General features: G+C 39.2%; 1 protein-coding gene and 1 long non-coding RNA gene across 6 annotated transcripts in view; one reads left to right on the plus strand and one right to left on the minus strand.

The window, feature by feature from the left end:
- Lrrc28 (leucine rich repeat containing 28) overlaps positions 1 to 15,479 on the minus strand; it is a 62,562-nt gene that overhangs the window by 41,386 nt on the left and 5,697 nt on the right. For 3 of the 5 annotated variants that reach the window (XM_042698568.1, XM_042698570.1, XM_042698567.1), the window contains exons 3-5: positions 7,795 to 7,835; positions 4,112 to 4,149; positions 3,183 to 3,320 (exon numbers count right to left, since the gene is read on the minus strand). In XM_042698568.1, the coding sequence (XP_042554502.1) occupies positions 3,183 to 3,320; positions 4,112 to 4,149; positions 7,795 to 7,835 (217 nt within the window). Of the gene's footprint in view, positions 1 to 3,182; positions 3,321 to 4,111; positions 4,150 to 7,794; positions 7,836 to 15,479 lie in introns of those variants that run through there. The other 2 variants (XM_042698569.1, XM_042698571.1) reach the window with 2 other exon arrangements.
- Positions 1,871 to 11,990, plus strand: LOC122123994. The gene is made up of 3 exons (XR_006150480.1): positions 1,871 to 1,984; positions 10,489 to 10,495; positions 11,979 to 11,990. It is a non-coding gene; the product is annotated as an uncharacterized LOC122123994 (long non-coding RNA).

The following is a 15,479-nucleotide window of genomic DNA, read 5'->3' on the forward strand; positions in this document are numbered from 1 at the left end:
ACATCTAATGGATAGGCAGCAAGCATATTACAAAAAGGCCAAAAACTGGTGACAAGTAAAATGAATCCAGAGACATCCTGCCATTCCTGGCAGTACTTGTGAACTCAGGACCTAACAGTTACAGTAGAGTTTACTGTACCATACATACAAGTCAAGAAAATAGCGAAGTTCAGTACACAACCGATGCTACACCGTAACCCAGTTGTTTCAAGCTTTGGAGGTGGCTGGCATTTTCAGTTCCTGGAAGCCAAGTAGTATTAGCTTAAGCACAGGGACCTTAAGATCAGCACTGAACTGGCATGTAAGGAAAGTTTCAAAGTCCTCTTCCCCTTCTCCCTGCTTCATCTTTCTTTCTTTTTCTGTTTCTTAATCCACATAGCTACTTATCAGCCCTTTGCACAGTACTGCGCAGTAGTCCAGAGAGAAAGACAAATTCATTTTGCCTTTTTTTTCCCCCTGCTTTCCTGCTCCTTCCCTTCTCTCCCATGGGTGTTTGCTTAGGTCAGGCATTTACCTATGCCTGGGCAGTCAGATGAGCAGAAAAAGCAATGGTACATAGCACACGATGGTAGTGCCCTACAAGGCAACAGGACAGGGGAGAGGGAACGTCTGAGAAAAGGCAGGCGGGCAAACAACCCGCTAGAACTAGATAGCAGCCACATATTAGGACCTCATTCTGTGATCTATTTTTTGCTCAAGGATGGCACTCTACCACTTAAGCCACAGCCCCACTTCTGGCTTTTTTAGGTGCTTAATTGGAGATAAGGGTTTCCTGGATTTTTCTGCCTGGGCTGGCTTTGAGCCACACTCCTCATATCCCAGCCTCCTGAGTAATTACAATTATAGACATGAACCACTGGCATGCAGCCCTGTGATCTATTCTTTTATCTGATTTTAAAACTCTGTATCTATCTAGACTTTTCAAATTTTTAGTAGTTGATATCAAATTAAAGGTTTAAATAAACATGCTAAGTGGTACCTTTTTCAGGGAATGTAGGAAGAAGTATACATAACAGTACAAACTGTAGAGAAGGGGCTGCCAGTTGGGTATCAGCTGGTGTCTCCAGCATGACAATTCCTCAGATTTCTTTTCTACAGTTACAATACTTCTCCAGGGCATGTCTCCAAACACAGGCAATCACCTGGGAACTGTACTCTGTCCTTTGCCCATTCAAACTAAAGCAGTTCTAATGACAGCACAAGGAGAGGTTCAAAGGAGAAGAGGTAAGCAGGAGGCCCACCAGGCCATTCATAAAGCCTACTTAGTTCAACTCAAAGCTCCTATTCCATAGAGTTGTTCCAGAATTATTCTTAAAACAAGCAAATGGAAGCATAGACAGCAGTAAAACTAGAAAAACAAAATTTTGAGTAAGCCCCAACTCTTCTGGGTAACAGGTCAGATATAAACAAAAAATGATGTGAAAATAATCAGGAAACACATAACCTGTCGCTAGTTATTGGGAAGCAGTGTTACTAGAAGTACATCACTAACCTCAGAGAATAGTGGAAGGAAATGACCAAACTCTACAACACATTGTTCTTTTTTTTTTGTCAGTCATGGGGTTTGAACTCTGGGCCTGGGCACTGTCCCTCAGCTCTTCAGCTGAAGGCTAGCACTCTACCACTTGAGCCACAGCATCACTTCCAGTTTTCTGAGTGGTTTATTGGAGATAAGAGTCTCACGGACTTTCCTGCCTGGGCTGGCTTTGAACCGTGATCCTCAGATCTCAGCCTCCTGAGTAGCTAGGATTACTGGCATGAGCCACTGGCACCCAGCAACACATTGTTCTTATATAGAATGATAAAACACAGAATTCTAGGTTTACATGTTATTTTATGTGTATAAAAAGAGCTCACAAATAAAGTATTATATCCATGTACTTTGGCTCTCTAGCCTGTATAAGTGTCATATACAAAACCTTACAAGCATTATGTTTGTTGATATATTTTCTAGGTAACTCTCAAAAGAGAACCTAACTTTCTGGTATCTGAGGATACAAACTTGCAGAAGGCTAGAATGAGTACACACTACTGAGCCTGCTCAGATACAATAAGCCCTAAAGCAACGATCTGATTCTAATCTGACTAAAAATTTTCACAGTAAATATAGTTAGAAATGAGACATTTGCAATGTAAGGTTAAAATCTTATTTTTAAAGTGAAGTCACTGCTATATGGATGTAAGTTGTATAAATGGCATCGAACCTATTAAGGCAAATGTCTAAAAATTAGTTCCTACACTTTCTCTTGGAAATATCTATGCTTGGAAGAAATTCTGGAGAAAGTGTCTTTCATTTATTTTCCCATGGTACTGAAAACCGGACCTAGGGCCTCATGCATGCTAGGTAAGTATTTTATCACTTGAGCTACACCCTTGGCCCCAAAGAAAGGAAGTTTTTCATTTATGGATTTCACAGGCATAGATTTAACATTCTCATGCCCTGCCTCCCCTCCCCCCGCAAATTCTATGACAGGTAGGAAACTGTAATTTTGAGTCACACACTTCACTTCAATATAATGGAAGACATTGATATCCCTAAAAGAATTTGAGTAAACAACAAACCCAGCCTTTGTGATACCTGTATCTGTCTCTGCTCCCTCCATAATCACCCAGTAACAGTCCCATGATACCCAACGTATACTATGTTTATTCACACGCTCTCTATATTTACATAGGGAATGCTGTCTGACTGTGAAGACCATAAATGTGTGGAGTCACAGCAGAGGGTACCTGATACCCTCTCAAAAATGTGAAGTGTTTAATGGTGGGTAAAGCATGTGTAGAACTCACAGTTATATGACTCAATTCAAATTGTACTACTAAATTCTAGCATGATTCCTTAGTAAAGTAAATTTGGTGGACACCAGTTACTTACTGAGATGTGGGTACTAGGACAATTGTATCACAAAGTTCACCTTAGTCTCTTATGAGAATTGAGAACTGAAGTAGCTCTTTATAGAGGTATCAATAGCCCCATTTAAGACATAAATGTGCCCCTTATGCTGACATCAGAAGAAAACTCTAAGTCCTATTTTACCTACATTCCTTTCTCTCATCTTCAAACAATCAAATACTTGCAAGTTAGTTATGTCCACAACCCACTCCCTAAGCATACAGTGAGCAAGCAACAGGGGTAATTTAGGATAGACAACAAACTACTGTATGCTGTAGACTAAGATTACCTGGAGGTAGGAATTGCAGCTGGTTATTAGCTAATCGAAGATGACGTAAAGCTTTCAGACGACCAATTTCTGGGCAAACAATTTCTAAGGCATTGTCACTAAGATCCAGACACTGGAGTTTTACAAGAGACCCAATAGCTTCAAAGAGAAGAGAAGGGAAAGGTGAAATTAGTCTGACTTGAGAGTGACTTCGAGTTCAAGTTGAAACATTTTAATTCTTTACATTCCCATGTTGGTTGTTCTCAAAACACTAAAAACATAGGTCACACTGAATTCTACAAATCTGACAACTATTTCTTACCTTGAAATAAGATAAACTAACTTTTAAAAAGAAACAAAGACAATGTAAAAGTTGTTTGACTAAATAAGAAATTCAAGAAGTAAGCTAGCCGTGTGGTACCTGAACGTAATCACAGGGCTAAGGAGGATAAGGCAGGGAGGACTCAAGTTGGAGGCCACCCTGGGAGGCCACTTAAGTTGGAGGCTATCCTTGTATAGGAGACCCTACCCCAAACAAACAAAAACAGATACACAAAAAATTTTCTGGATTTATTAAATGAAAAACTTGCTTTGTTATTTACCTGATATTAATTTACCTAATAAATTACCTGACCATTAGAGCCAATTTAGATTTAGTCAAAATGCTTGTGTGTGTGCGCAACACATTGTGTGGTTACTTGATATTTATAAATTAGTTCTAACTTCCACATGAGAGAAAACATGTGTTCTTTGTCTCTCCAGGACTGTATTGAGTCAAAATTCTTAACAGAACTTATTGAAAGTAGTTTTGAAGCATGTACATTAAAAGTGCTTTGTAATTAAAATTCCCTAATACACCAACTAAAATAGGGTTAAGGAGATGAGCTGTTCTATTCAGAAAGCAAAGCTTTTACTTATGTTGTCTTCTAAAAAAATGTAAATATGCTTACCTTCTGGAACCACAACTATGTTATTTGAATGGAGGTACCTGCGGGGAAAGGGAAGATAAAAGTGATTATCTAGTATCTCTGCTAGATAATCAGTTACAAATGCGAGTGCGAATTTCATCAAGAATAAATGAGACAAAACTTGCTTGCACACCCTGCTTTTAAACATCAACACAAAGTAAGTCATCACAGCTAACTCATGGTCCTTCGTAAGAAATGTTTTATGCTAAGATCATAAATATTTAATCTATTGATATTGTTGTATTTTCCAACACCATGAAAAATTATTAGTTTTTTCAGTCATGTAAGTTATTCAGATTTTTGCAAATTCCCCCATTGTATATTTAAAAAAAAAACAATACCAGTTGTATAAAACCAGATACAACTTTTCATTTCTAAAGGATAAATTCAGAAAATAAAGATATTGTTAGCTGGCTTACTGAGAACCACGAAATAAAAGATTAAACATTCACCATATAAGTAAGAATAGAGACCTGGGGTATGGCTCAGTGACAGTGTTTCTTCCCAGCACGGCACTAAATAAGTACTAAATATGTACTTATGTATGAACATTCATATATACCTACATACATTCCTAATCTGCAGTAATATACAGCTGTCAAGGCACAGAATTTATTTCACAGCAAAAGAATTTCACAAACAAGCTATTAAATTGTTCCCTTTTAAAAAATGAAACACACACACACACACACACACACACACACACACACACACACACACACACACACACACTCACTGCCAAGGCTGGCAAGTCTAGGCAAGCCTGCAGTCGCTGTTTCCAGAAGTGTCTTTAGCACACTCTGGTGGACGTCCACTTCATCGGTAACCAGCAGTTCAGAGAAAACTACATAGTGACTGTCAGAGATCATATGGAAATTTGAGAAAATAAGTTTGTGTCACTCATTTTTGGACAAAAGAACTAGGTTTTAATAAATTTTACTTTCAACCCTATCAGTAAGTCCTCATGAAGTATTTATGTCTAAAACTTGATGCTATTGTCAATGAACAGAATGAAAGAAAATTTCATGAAGTCTAGGACAGATTAAATCAATATTGTAGATGATATTAATGTCATGGGCACTGAAATCAGCCAAGATTAGATATAGCTGGACAGTAATACCTGAAGTGTTTCCCCAGGAAAAGCCTCCAGGTCTTTTACTGATCATTTTTATGGTTTGCACAAGCTTTTCAAGAGTGGACATGAGTAGAGGCGATGTCACATGCTTATTATCCCCACACAGCACTCCCCAGGGAAGAAAAGCAATCATCCCTTCGTGCCACTAAACCAGGAGCTTTTTGCTTCTGGAGGAAGAGGCAAGTTTAAGCTATGGCTCCTGGCCTCCTTGCAAGTTTGCTCTGCAATAATGCCTTTTTTTTTTTTTTTTTTGCTAAAGCCCAAATCCACAGTTATGGTTTGCATGCATATTGGCAGTGAGCCCTTACTGGCAACAGTTGAACAAAACAGAGTCAAGTACCTGATTCTCTGATAGAGGCTATTCCTTGCTTTGTGTACATAAATTGACTGATTTAAAATACTGACATTTAAAAATCAATATTTTGTTTTTGTTTTTGTTTTTGTCAGTCACAGGGCCTGAACTCTGGGCCTGGATGCTTTCCCTCAGCTCTCCAGCTCAAGGCTAGTGCTCTACCACTTGAGCCATAGCTCCACTTCTGGCCTTTTCTGCTTATGTGGTGTGGAGGAATCGAACCCAGGGCCTCATGCATGCAAGGCAAGCACTCTACCACTGAGCCACCTTCCCAGCAAAAAAATCAATATTTTTGAAGATTTAATTATACAAAGGAATATCTAATTACCAGGTGATCTTATAATTCTTTGAGCTAAAAGACTATAAATGAGTATATGTTAGGCACACACCATAAAAATGGCAAATCTGTTTTTGTTACACAAAAGCTAGAGTGCCACCACATAAAAACTAAACAGAATTGACTTAAAACATTATTTTGTCCAGGCACACTGGTTTCCACCCAGCTACTTGTGCGGCAAAGATAAGAAGGATCACAGTTCAAAACCAGTCTGGATAAAATGTTAGTGAGACCCCACTGAAACAATATAAGCCAGGTCTGGTGAACACAAAGCAAGGTTAAAAAACAAAAACCCACAAAAAAAACTAAAGCAAGAAGGGCTGGAGGCATAGCTCAAGTGGCCAGCACTGGCCTAGCAAGTGTTAAACCAGGAATTCAAACCCCAGTACTGAAAATAAATAAAATTATTTGCCTCAGCTCAAGTTCTACATATAGAAAGAACTTCAAAACACCCAAATAAGATTAATTCACTAAAGTACTCACTATTATGGTTGAAATTTAAAAGGGACTTTTTAACATAATAAATTTAAGTTATGCTGACAATGCAGAGACTGAATGAGGTAAGGGTCTTCAAGACCTTGGTGCCCAAAGCCATCATAAACTAAGGAAAAGTCCACTGTGCACATGACTGAGGATCATGCTGGCACTTGGCTGAGCCCTGCACCAGGCTGCTGTATCTGCACAACCATGTGGCCACAGGAAATTACTGCTCTCTCTGGCCCTCATTAAGGAGAGCCCTGCACCAGCATGGGGGGATGGGGGAGAAAAGGAAGAATATCAGAAGGAGCCAGGGGAGGGAACCCAATTCTATGTACAGACTCTGTTTAAATCAGTGACCAGACTCAGAATCATGCATACCATGATACTACAGCTAAGGATGAAAGAACTAGACCAAGACTTCAGTTGCTTTTGTTTCAGTCATACAAGGTGAAGTACTTGTGAAAACAAAAAGTATTAGTTTGACAGAATAGATTCCAGTTTCTAAAATGCAACATTCCCAACTTCTAGCACATAATCTAAAATTAAAATTACTCAATATGTGAAAACTCAAGAGAATGTGATCTATTATCAACACCAACAAAGATAAACAGCATATTAACCTAGCATAACTCAGATGTTGGAACTGGAAAAGATGTAAAGACACAGTTACTATAATCTACTTTAGATCATTGAAGTGATCTAAAATAAAATACCTTAATATTTTAATTTAGGATCTTTACAAGAGAATCCTTTTCATGATTGGGAGAGACAGGTGGAAATAAGGTTTGTGTTATTTACAGGTGGGGGGGAAACAGCACATAGTTCAGCTGGAGGTCATATATGAAGACCAGGAAGTACACAAGCAGGAAGAGATGGGGGCCTGTGGGAACGTCTTTATTGCGCTCCTTGACATTACCCCACAGATTTCTCACAAGGAGCTTCACTGATGCAAATATTAGCGCTATAGAGGTGACCAACAGAAGAACTAAAACCAGTGAATTAAAACCTGGTTTTAATGCAGGGAAACCTGCACATGTATCTGAAACACTGTATGCCACTTAACTGTTTATATCAATATCTCATATAGAAATAAGACAAACAGATTTTCCAATATACAGATTATCAAGAAGGATTCTGACAAAGCAATGGATCTATAACATCCTTGTTATATGAACTGAGGCATTTGAAACAAACTTGAAAGTACTTTGAAATACTAAGGAGTTTGACACAGCCACAGGTTGACCTGATGCCCCAAAGTAACAAATCAAACACATTAAAATGATATATTCTATTATTTCAAATAACCTTTAAGTCATTCCCATTCTTGTTTAAAAAAAAAAAAAAAGAATAAACAGACTCACAGTTCCACAAGGTTTGGAAGCTTCTGAGCAAGGTTTTCTGGCTGAAAATTAAAAACTCAGAATTAAATTTTATCTTTGGGGGGAAAAAACATATAAACATTTCTAATTAGCTTAAATTCAGAGTAATATCTTCCTGAGGGGTGGAAAATGTTAGGAAAGTATGAGAGGTTTGGGGTTTATGCTTACACAGACCATAATACAATTTACTAACTTGAACAGTTAATATCATTGTCCCTTAGAGCAATCTGAGGCTCATATTGCATGGTCATGGAAGAAATAAAAATGTGTTTAAGAGACACAGACAGAAGACAAACACCATGAGACAACAGGGCCAGAGATCGAAGCCACGCAGCTGTGCAGAGGGTGCCCAAGAATGCGAGTGAGGAAGCATGAAAGAGATTCTCCCCAAGGGCCCCCCAAAAGAACCAATTCTGATGACGCACTAACTGTGGGCGGTGGCCTCCAAAACTGTGAGAAAATAAACGTCTGTTATTTAAGCCACTCATTTCATGGTGTTTAGTTATGGAGGCTCAAGAAAGTATCAAACCTCTGACACCCAAGTGATGCGCCAGAAGGGAAAAGTCCAGAAAATCCCCAGGGCTTCCAGGCACTAAGAATGAACAGAGATGGGGCTCAAGTGATCCAAGGGAGGGTCAGACCTGACTAAAGGTCCTGAGGTCAGTGAATCGAGGTGACAGAGAGAGGGAAATGATTAAGAGAAGTGACTTTCCTGGCAAAAAATCCTAGAACAATTCTACTCACAGGCTGAAAGCTACAAGAGACCCTGTAGACAGTTGAAAACAACCTGCACATACAAATAATCACACACACACACACACACACACACACACACACACACACACACACACACACACACACACATACACAGATAAAGAGTACAAATTTACAGGCACAGATAAAATAGAACAGAGTGAGGAAATATTTCTCATTGTATATTCTTATATACTATCAGGTGAGCTAGTTATCAGTGACAAAGAATCGCAAATGGCTTTTTAGAAAACATTGGGTCTGACTTGAGTTCTGAAAATCAAATGTAAGTTCTAAGAGGTAGGCAAGAGGTGGAGAAAAAGAGTCTGGCCAGCCTCCCAAGTATAGGAGGTACCTGAAGGCCAAAGAGAAGGTATGCTTAGGAAGATGAAAAGTGTACCTTTCTAGATGTAATGGCTTAACGAAGTCTAGTGTTGGAGATTAGAAATCTTTAATTGCAATAACAAAGTAAGTTTTATATATAGAGAGAAAATTTTTAGTGATTACCATCAGGGAAAGTACCAGGAATGCCACTCTTTACCATCTTGTGTCATTTCGATTTCTAGCAATAAAATGTCTTTTGTAACTGGAAAATGAAGAACTTTAAATCTGGTAGCACAGTAGAAACTGCCACATTACTGATTGATCAATCAATCAATCAATCAATGACATACATTTTGAGAAACAAACACTCAACAGGACCAAGGCTATTATTTTGTTATGTCTAGGCCCTCATGTTTAAAAGATAGACAGTGACTCTGTAGGGTGTTAAAAAGGACATCATTAAAGTCATATCTTATGCTACGGAATTACTTTCTTAAAAGTCCTTTACAGGGTGCTGGGCTGGCGAAAAGATAGACTACGGTTAAAATTGGTTACTTGCAACTATGAAAACAAAAACTATGAAAAAACAAAAATCTGTGAAAACAAAACAGGGAATCTTTTGGGGGATGATATTTTGTGGGGGGGGGGAAAGGAGAGTGACGGGGGTGAGATACTGATTTGGAATGGAGTGTAAACCATGTGTGGAAATATAACAATGAAATTCTCTCCATATAACTAAGCTAATGAAAGTATTTTTTTAATTCTACATGTAATAGAAATCCAGTGAACCTAGAACAAATCATGCTAAGTGAGGTAAGCCAAGCAAAGAGTGACAAATGGTGCATGTTTTCTCTCATATGTGGAAGCTGATCTAGAATATACCTGGACATAATTCCCTACAGAGGACTCTAAGTATTCACATGGACTGAAGGAAGATTCTCTTAGGGGAGGAACACAAAAATGTAAATTCTCTGTACACTTAAAATACTATCTATTGAAACAAACTCCAGGAAATGAAAATATGTTGTTGTTATTGTTATTATTGGTTGTGGTGATGTTTGTTTTTGCTTTGAGAGGCTACAGAAAGGGAGGGAGGAAGGGTGAACAATTACAATCATGATATTTAGTATATACTATGTAGAAAATGATCTATGTAACTTGTGGACAAGGATGGAAGGGGGAGAAAATGGGGGGAAGTAAAGGGTGACACTGTCCAAAAAAAGAAATGTACTCATTACCTGACAGCTTAATAATAACAATAAAATTATTTTTTAATCTATAAACAGTAGAAATTCAGTGGTTTTAGACAAATGACACTGTAAATTTCATATTGACATACTTAAATATTTAGCATCACTATCCCAAGCTGGCCTATTATGTGTGTTCTTGCTTTTTTAAATAACCAAATATCACTGAATATGGTTATTATTTGGGGGGTGAGTAAGGCATTTATTGAGTACCTACATTTAACAGAACCATTTGCATTTAGTTTTAAGATGATGGAAGCAATGATTCTTTTTCTCCATGTTCTGATGTTCTGATTATTATATATGTGATGAAGTCCTTTAAAAGTCCGTCACAAGGGCTGAGAAGGTGGCTCAGTGGTAGAGTGCTTGCCTTGCATGCATGAGGCCCTGGGTTTGATTCTTCAGCATGACATAAGCAGAAAAAAAAGCCAAAGTGTCACTGTGGCTCAAGTGGTAGAACTCTAACCTTGAGCTGAAGAGCTGAAGGACAGCGCCCAGGTGCAGAGTTCAAACCCCACAACTGACAAAAAAAAAAAAAAACTCCCTCATAAGCCAAGTCCAATGGTTCATGCCCGTAATCTTAGCTACTCAGGAGGCTGAGATCTTAGAATCACAGTTCAAAGCCAGCCCTGGCAGGACAGTCCTTGAGACTCTTATTTCCAACTAACTACCAAAAAGCCAGAAGTAGAGCACTAGCCTTGAGCACAAAAGCTCTAGGATAGCACCCAGGTCCTGGGTTCAAGCCCAAGACCAGTACCCACAAAAAAAAAAAAAAAAATAGTCCTCACAAGGAGGTCTATCCAAATCTTTGCCATGTTTCTTATAGCACTGGTATTTTTCCTACTGAGAAGAACATGGACTTCCACTTATGGATATACATACCAAGCACTCTGGGAAAACTAGAGAACTATAAGGCACAAGTACAAAAAGGAAAGCTGTGAGCAGGAAGGATGCTGTAGATGCTTACCTACTTCCATCTGCTACAGTATCAGGACTATACCTGGCTAGTGCACATGACCTCCTTTTTGCATACTTACTTGGCCCCATTGGATGGAGTTCTACTATTTCAATGGCAGACTAATTCCTTTGAGTTATAGCTTCAGATATAATTTGGCTCTTAAAAAAAAAAAAACTCCTGCTGGCAATACAGAAAATCACTATGCCTTTATTAATAGGTAAGTACACTGTGTTTTTATTTTTAAATTGGCACAATGACCTTGAGAAAACTGTAGTTCATTGGAATACTGTCTTTTAAGCTACTTATGAAGAATGCTCAGGCAGCCTATGATAGGCAGTGTGATGGAGAGGCCGTGGCTGACACCTACTGGTGTTCTGTAGTATCTTTTTCTGCTTCCCACCATCACGTTTTCAGCAATATAGTTCTGTCATGTATGGAAACCACTGTACATCTGCATTTTCACACATCTGTGATTCAGGTGTAGTGCATATGAGACTGCAGCTAAAAGTTAATGTCAGATGGTGGAAGCTTTGCTAAGTGCATCCTTGATAAGGACACCACAAACATAAATCCCTGTGCAACTTGAGACCGCAGTGCAGGTGCAACTAGAAGCCGCCAGCACCCAGGGTTCAGCACTGCTCTGTCCTGACCTCTAACAACACTTTTCAAAGAGGTCACATAGTAAATGCATTTTGGTTCTTATAGCAGTTATGAAACAGAATCAAGTAGAATGAATTTGGACCCCTACTGCTTCACACCATATAAAGAAATATAATGGGTCAAGCAAGACCTTAACATTTAAAAGCTAAAATCATAAGTCATAGAAATAAATCTCCTTAACCTTTGAACTGACAACGGATTCATAGATACTACACCAAAAGTATGAGTGACAATAGAAAAAAATAGGTAAGTTGGACCTTACCAAAATTTATACATTAAAGGACATAACAAGTAAAAAGACAACCTGTAGAATGGGAGAAACCCTTACAAATGATTTATCTGGATAAGAGTCTAACATCCAAAAAATAAAAAGAACTTTTACAACTCAACAACAAAAAAAAGGGCAAATAACTAAAAATGAAGGGCAAAGAAGACCTGCTATAGCATGGTTCTTGAGTGTCCCCCAAGGCACATGGGTTAAGGAGAACAAGTACCTGAAAAGATATCAATATCCGCTGGAATTGCGATCCTAGCCACCTAGCAAAGACTGGAGGAAGACCAGGCCAAATAAAAAAAAAAAGAGTTCTCAAGACTCCACCCAGTGGAGTACGATAGTACTAGGTACAATAGTAGATACCTGTCATCCCACCAACACAGGAAGCACAAACCAGGGATCACAGACCAGGACGGCCTAGGCATAAAGTGAGACCATGTCTCAAAAATAACCAATACAGGGGCTGGGAAGATAGCCCAGTGGTAGAGTGCTTGCCTTGTATGCATGAGGCCCTGGGTACGATTCCTCAGCACCACATAAGCAGAAAAAGCTGGACGTGGCGTTGTGGCTCAAGTGGTACAGCACTTGCTTTGAGCTGTGGAGCTGAGGGACAGCACCCAGGCCCAGAGTTCAGGCCCCATGACTGGCAAAAAAAAAAATAACCAATACAAAAAAGGGCTTGAAGATTGGCTTAATTAGCAAGTATGAGGCCTTGAGTTCAAATCCCAATACTGCCCCCAAAAAGATGTTCGGCATCAGTTTTAATTTAATACAAATAGAAATGAATTACCTATTTTAATAGGTACCTATTAGGATAGCTATAACAATAAAGAAAAAAGAAAGAAACTATCAAGTGTTGGTAGGAACGTGGAGAAACTAGAATGCTTGTTTATTATTAACGGTAATATAAAATGGTTCAGCCACAATAGAAACCATTCAGCAGTTCCTCAGGAAGCTAAACATAGAATTGCCATACAGTCTTCAAATCCTCCCTACATATATTACAAAAGAATTACAAATGGGTCTTCAAACATGTGCATGAACATTCCTGTTGAGAGCAAGACTATCTGCAATAGCCAAAGGATAGAAACAGCCCAACTGTCCATCAATGGATGAATGGATATACAAATGGATGGCACAGCCATACAATGGAATCTTAGAAAATTAAAAATAAAAATGTATTAAGTACAAAGTGTAATTTGGATGAACCTTGAAAACACTCTGATACATGAAGGAAGCCAGATACAAAAGGTCGCATGGTGTTGACCCCACTTATATAAACTATCCGGAATAGATAAATCCCTAGCAAGACACTGGTGGTTGCCAGAACTTGGAGTGGGGACTGGGGAGAAGAAAGAGAATCTGGAGACAATGATGAATGGGCCCATGTCCTGCTTCAGATTAATGAAGTAGCCAGAGGTCCTGCCACGTCAACTGTGAATGTACAAAATGTTGCTCAACTCTTGACCAAAAAAATGATTAACTTTTCTGTTATACCAGTTTCACCCCAATAAATTAATTTTTTTCAATTAAAAAGAAGTTGATGAAGTTTGAGTACTGAAGGAAAAAGTACCTCATGCACAACTCCCTCCACAAGCTTCCTAGTTGAGTCAGTGATCTGAAGTCATTGCTTCTAGGCCAGCGGACATCATGAGCTAATACCACATGTCTATATGAAAACAACTGAAGCTGGGCACTGGTGACTCACACTTGGAATCCTGGCTACTCAGGAGGCTGAGATCTGAGGATCACAGTTTGAAGCCAGCTGGGGCAGGAAAATCCACGAAATTTCAATCTCCAATTAACCACCAGAAAACTGGAAGTGGAGTTGTGGCTCAAAGTGGTTGAGTGCTATCCTTGAACAAAAAAGCTCACGGACAGTACCCAGGCCCTGAGTTCAAGCCCCATGACTGACAGAACAAACAAACAAACAAAACAAACAAACAAAAAACCACATGCTGGACTTCTTTCCTACCAACAACGATTGTTCCTTTCCCTCTGTAATACCTTCCATTTTTACATAGTTTACAGAGGAACCTGAACCCCTAGTAGGCTGGAGCCAGTAGAGGGATAATGAGCACAACCTTTCTTCTACTGTAGCTTAAATATTCTCCAGTCTCCTCACCATTTGTAATCTTTTGACATTTTATGCCTTTGCTCATGATCTGCTTCCTCAAAATACCTCCTTTTTGGGGCTGGGAAGGTGGCTCAGTGGTAGAGCGCTTGCCTTGCATGCATGAGGCCCTGGGTTCGACTCCTCAGCACCACATAAGCAAAAAGAAGAAAGCCAGAAGTGGCGCTGTGGCTCAAGTGGCAGAGTGCTAGCCCTGAGCTGAAGAGCTGAGGGACAGCAACCAGGCCCAGAGTTCAGGCCCCACGACTGGACCCCCCCTCAAAAAAAAAAAAACAAAAAAAAAACGCACACACACACACAAAAAAAAAACCCACCTCATTTTCTTTTCCTCCATTTCTCTCTACCATGATGCAGACACTGTCCCTTCTGTCCAACACAGCAGCTACTAGCTATGTGTAGCTACTAAGTAATTAAAATCTGGTTCTGTGGAGCCAGGCATGGTGACACATGCCTATATTTATTAAGGACTGGAGGCATGGCTCAGCAGTAGAGAACCTGCCTAGCAAGTACCATCAATTTTAGAAAAAAGATAGAAATTTAAGAAGTTGGAGCTAGCCTGAGCTGGTGGCTCAGGAGTCTGAGACCTAAGTACCACAGTTTGAAGCCAGTCTGGGCAGAAATATCTGAGAGACTCTTATCTCTAACCAGCAAAAAGCAGGGCTGGAGGTGTGGCTCAAATGGTAGAGCACCAGCTATGAGTAAGCTAGCTGAGTAAACAAGAGGTCTGGAGTGCAAGCTCCAGTACTGGCAAAACAAAATCTACCCCAAAAGCATCAAAAGAATATAAATGATATAACAATTCAATCCCATTTGTACTACAAATACTTAATGCTCTGTATCCTTAGGATCCTCCTTCTGCCCTCACACCTTCCACTCCTCCACAGTTATAATCACAATTAAATTTCCTGTAAACTTTTTGTTTATTCCTTACTTTAGCCATACAACAGGGACAATATGATTACCTTCCTCAAAAAGGTTGTCTTGAGAATTTAGTAACACATGTAAACTGCTCAAAACAACATCTGGCAGCTGTCTACAGGTAAATACCTTGGTAAAGACTCAAATGATGTTCACCATTACCAGACTTTAATTCATCCACACTGATGGAGACTGAGGCTGCAGCAATGATGAACATCTGTTCTCCTTTTTTGCTCTTTTTGCAAGCATACTCAGTAAAAAGTTCCTAGGTAAGGTCCAGTCAACTAGCGCAGTCAATTCCCACTCCCAGAATATGTGACATAATCATCTTAAAGTCTCCCAACACTGAGTAGTAATAATTCCTATAACCAGGCATTAATCTTCATCTTCGACTATCTGACA

This window comes from Dipodomys spectabilis, unplaced genomic scaffold, assembly GCF_019054845.1.
Source record: "Dipodomys spectabilis isolate Male_0828 unplaced genomic scaffold, ASM1905484v1 ptg000233l, whole genome shotgun sequence".
Taxonomy (NCBI): domain Eukaryota; kingdom Metazoa; phylum Chordata; class Mammalia; order Rodentia; family Heteromyidae; genus Dipodomys; species Dipodomys spectabilis.